Raw genomic sequence first — 3,288 nt, 5'->3', positions numbered from 1 at the left:
AAAAATAATGCAAATATTTACGTTGGAAATTTTCTCCTCAACCTAATACCAATCATATCAAAAACCCATTTCATTTTTAAATCGACGGTGGTGAGTAGCTTAGTATCGTAGTACTGAAAACACAAAAAAATTGCCCACAAAGCTTATAATTTTGATAACATTGAAGTGGTGCCGCAAACAACACTAGACAGGACAAAAATTGCATTAAATACCAAAAGCTTAGAAAGAGTCAAAAACTCCAATCTCTGAACCAATAAATCTCCCCCACGTGTAAAGCCACCGATTCTTACCGCCATCTGCCAGTCCTGACCTTACGTGGCAGATTACCATTGGATATCCTTAATCGAAAAAAGGTATCTTTGAGTTGACTAGAGCCAGAAATTAATAATCAGACTTAATAAAAAAGATTAAGATAAATAATTAGGGTTAACCAGAGAGAGAAAGTGATTAAGCTGTGGGCTATATAAACACAAGAAGTTGAGCTTGAAGATGCATAGAGTGAAACACACAACAAAGTGAGGTTGAAAATTTGAGTGTTTTTCAGAATTTTCTCTTGTTATTTTTCGTCTTCAATCTTCAATCCCCCTCTGTAATTCCCCTCTTCTCTGAATCCCTTTCTGTTATCAACTGTTTTCAAGCTCCAAGATTTGATTTTTGAAAGCAAAACAAAAAACAAACCCAGAAGGGTGTTTTTGAAAGCAGGTGATCCAGAATAGAGATCCAGGTTTTTGTTTTTTCATAAACTGTTTGTGAAAATTTTTAGTTTTTGTTTTTCATCAACTAAAAGGGTTAGTTTTTGGTCCCCTAAAGTTGGTTTTTTTTTTTTTTTTTTTTTTTAATTTGGTTTTTGTTTGTTTTTGTCTATATAATACTGTTATTACCTGTTCTTTAGTTTTGGTAAGACACAGGTTTAGTCATGGCAGCAGCTATAGATTTTTATAACAACACAACATCAACACAGATCTTCTCAGATCCATTGAGGGAAGAGTTGATGAAAGCACTTGAACCTTTTATGAAAAGTGCTTCTTCTTCTTCACCAAACCCATCTTCTTCTTCTCCATCTGCTTTGTCTTATGCTTCTTCTGATACAGCTTGCAGCTTTTTGTCACCTGACTATTGCTCCCCATATTACTCAACTAACATGACCCACATGTTCTCTCAAGGTTACATGGGTTTTGAGCAACAAGTTGGTTCAATTGGCCTCAACCACCTTACCCCTTCTCAAATCCTGCAAATCCAATCCCAAATCCACCTCCAACAACAACAACAACAAAAAATCCGTCAATCCTCTTTGGCCACATCGCCACTTTTCAGCCAAAAACACACCTCCTATCTCACTCCAAAAGCTGTCCCTATGAAACATGTTGCCACTACCAATACCACCAGTTCTTCATCACCAAAACCCACCAAGCTCTACCGGGGCGTGAGGCAAAGGCACTGGGGCAAATGGGTGGCTGAGATCAGACTCCCCAAGAACCGCACCCGCCTCTGGCTCGGCACATTCGACACCGCTGAAGAAGCGGCTTTGGCTTATGACAAAGCCGCCTTCAAGCTCCGAGGAGAATTCGCCAGGCTCAATTTCCCCCACCTCAAACACCAGGGAGCTCATGTTTCCGGAGAGTTTGGCAACTACAAGCCTCTCCCATCTTCAGTTGATGCAAAACTCCAAGCTATTTGCCAAAATTTGGTGACAAATTCATCACATAAACAACAACCTGCAAAATCCTGTGAAAGCGAAATCGAAACAAAGCCAGTTGTTGTGGTTCCTCAAGCTCCATCTTCATCATCTCCGGAGTTTTCTTCCGACACTGCAGGTTCTTCATCTCCCGAGTCTGAGATTTCGTTCCTCGACTACAATAACTCCAACTGGGAACATGAAATGGACAACTTTGGGTTGGAAAAATGCCCTTCAGTGGAGATTGATTGGGAAGCCATTAGAAAGCTATCAGAGTAGTCTTAAATTAAACTATGTATCAGAATTTGTATGTTTTTTAGGTTTTCTTTTTTCTTTTTTCTTTTTAGAGTCAATAGTGGCTTCTGCAATGAAATTTTTACCGATTGCAGAGCACGCTACTATGTTAATATATGTAAAAGCTTATTGAAGCTCACTCTCCATCTTGGTCTCAGCTGGTGTTTTTGCTTCCATGCTTGACCATGGAGAGCTTTAATTAGGTTGTGTATCAGCAATAATTTCTCATGTAAACGTTGTCAGCTTTGGATATATTAATGAATTATTGTACTTTGTTTTGTATATCATCTGTTCATCTTGGAAATTCTCAAATGTTAATGGTGATGAGCATGTGATTGTGAGCAAAGTTCTGTGTTGTTCATTTGTTTGTGCAACAGGGTTTCTTTTCTTATCCAAAATTAAGAGTTGTTTGGTTAGAGGGAAAAGAGGGAGAAAATTTTCTTGGATGAAAAAGAAAATTAGAGAAAGATTAGGTGATAAGGAATGAAAGGACACAAGAGTTATCTACAATTAAATCTTGATAAGATTGGTAGATTTGTCACATTTTAATTAAAAGATTAATATCATGCACTTTCTTAATATAATTATAATAGTTTTATAAGGGAATTTTGGTTATAAATAATATAATTAAATTTAATTCGCCCTCACGATAAATCGATAAACGAATGTCGAAAACTATTAAACATCTCTTTATGTAATAATTGTAACACGGCTCGAGATTTATTGGGTGGATGAAATTATGTCTAAATAATAGAATTATGCAATAAATCTTAAATCTTAAACCCAAAATTCTAAATTAAATCAAATTTCAATCCCAATTATCCCCATTTCACTTTTTTTTTTTTTAAAATTATCCTAAATTTAATTAAAGAGCCATCAACATATAACAGTAAAAGGATCAGAAATTACTACTTTCTTTCAATCAGTAATCCTTATCTTCTATAAAAGTGTGCCTATATTTCTCCTCTCAAATGTCAATCAAATGTTTTCAGGGCCCAATTATTGATCAATAGGGAAAAATACAAATTGAGAATAATTAAAAATTAATGAAAGCTCTAGGGTTCCCCATCTTTGTTGGTTTATATATCTTTCTTTATCTTGAATGCTAAATGAAAATTATGAACACTAATTGAAATTTCTTCGTTGCTTTCGCGTATCAATATATATACTGATTGATAAACGTTATCTAATTTATATATTTTTTACATATCAAATTCAAGACTCGATCGAGACATCTCTAAAGAAAAAATAAAAATAATAAAAAAAAGATATCGAGACTCTAATGATTGATTTACAAATAATTATACATATTAAACGTA

The 3,288-nt window shown here is 34.9% G+C and overlaps 1 protein-coding gene across 1 annotated transcript; it reads left to right on the top strand.

Moving 5' to 3' along the window:
- The first annotated feature begins 484 nt into the window (after positions 1-484).
- Positions 485-2,253, top strand: LOC116141655 (ethylene-responsive transcription factor RAP2-4-like). Its single transcript, XM_031427140.1, has one exon. The coding sequence runs from the start codon at positions 917-919 to the stop codon at positions 1,952-1,954; it is 1,038 nt and encodes a 345-aa protein (XP_031283000.1). The 5' UTR covers positions 485-916; the 3' UTR covers positions 1,955-2,253.
- Positions 2,254-3,288: the final 1,035 nt, after the last annotated feature.

Source organism: Pistacia vera, unplaced genomic scaffold (assembly GCF_008641045.1).
Source record: "Pistacia vera cultivar Batoury unplaced genomic scaffold, PisVer_v2 Contig40, whole genome shotgun sequence".
Lineage (NCBI taxonomy): Eukaryota > Viridiplantae > Streptophyta > Magnoliopsida > Sapindales > Anacardiaceae > Pistacia > Pistacia vera.
The sequence above is the reverse complement of the archived record's forward strand: the minus strand, read 5'-3'. Positions and strand labels throughout refer to the sequence as shown.

What these genes read in the sequence shown, in the direction of transcription:
- LOC116141655 (XM_031427140.1), top strand. Translation starts at nt 917, where the DNA reads ATGGCAGCAGCTATAGATTTTTATAACAACACAACATCAACACAGATC.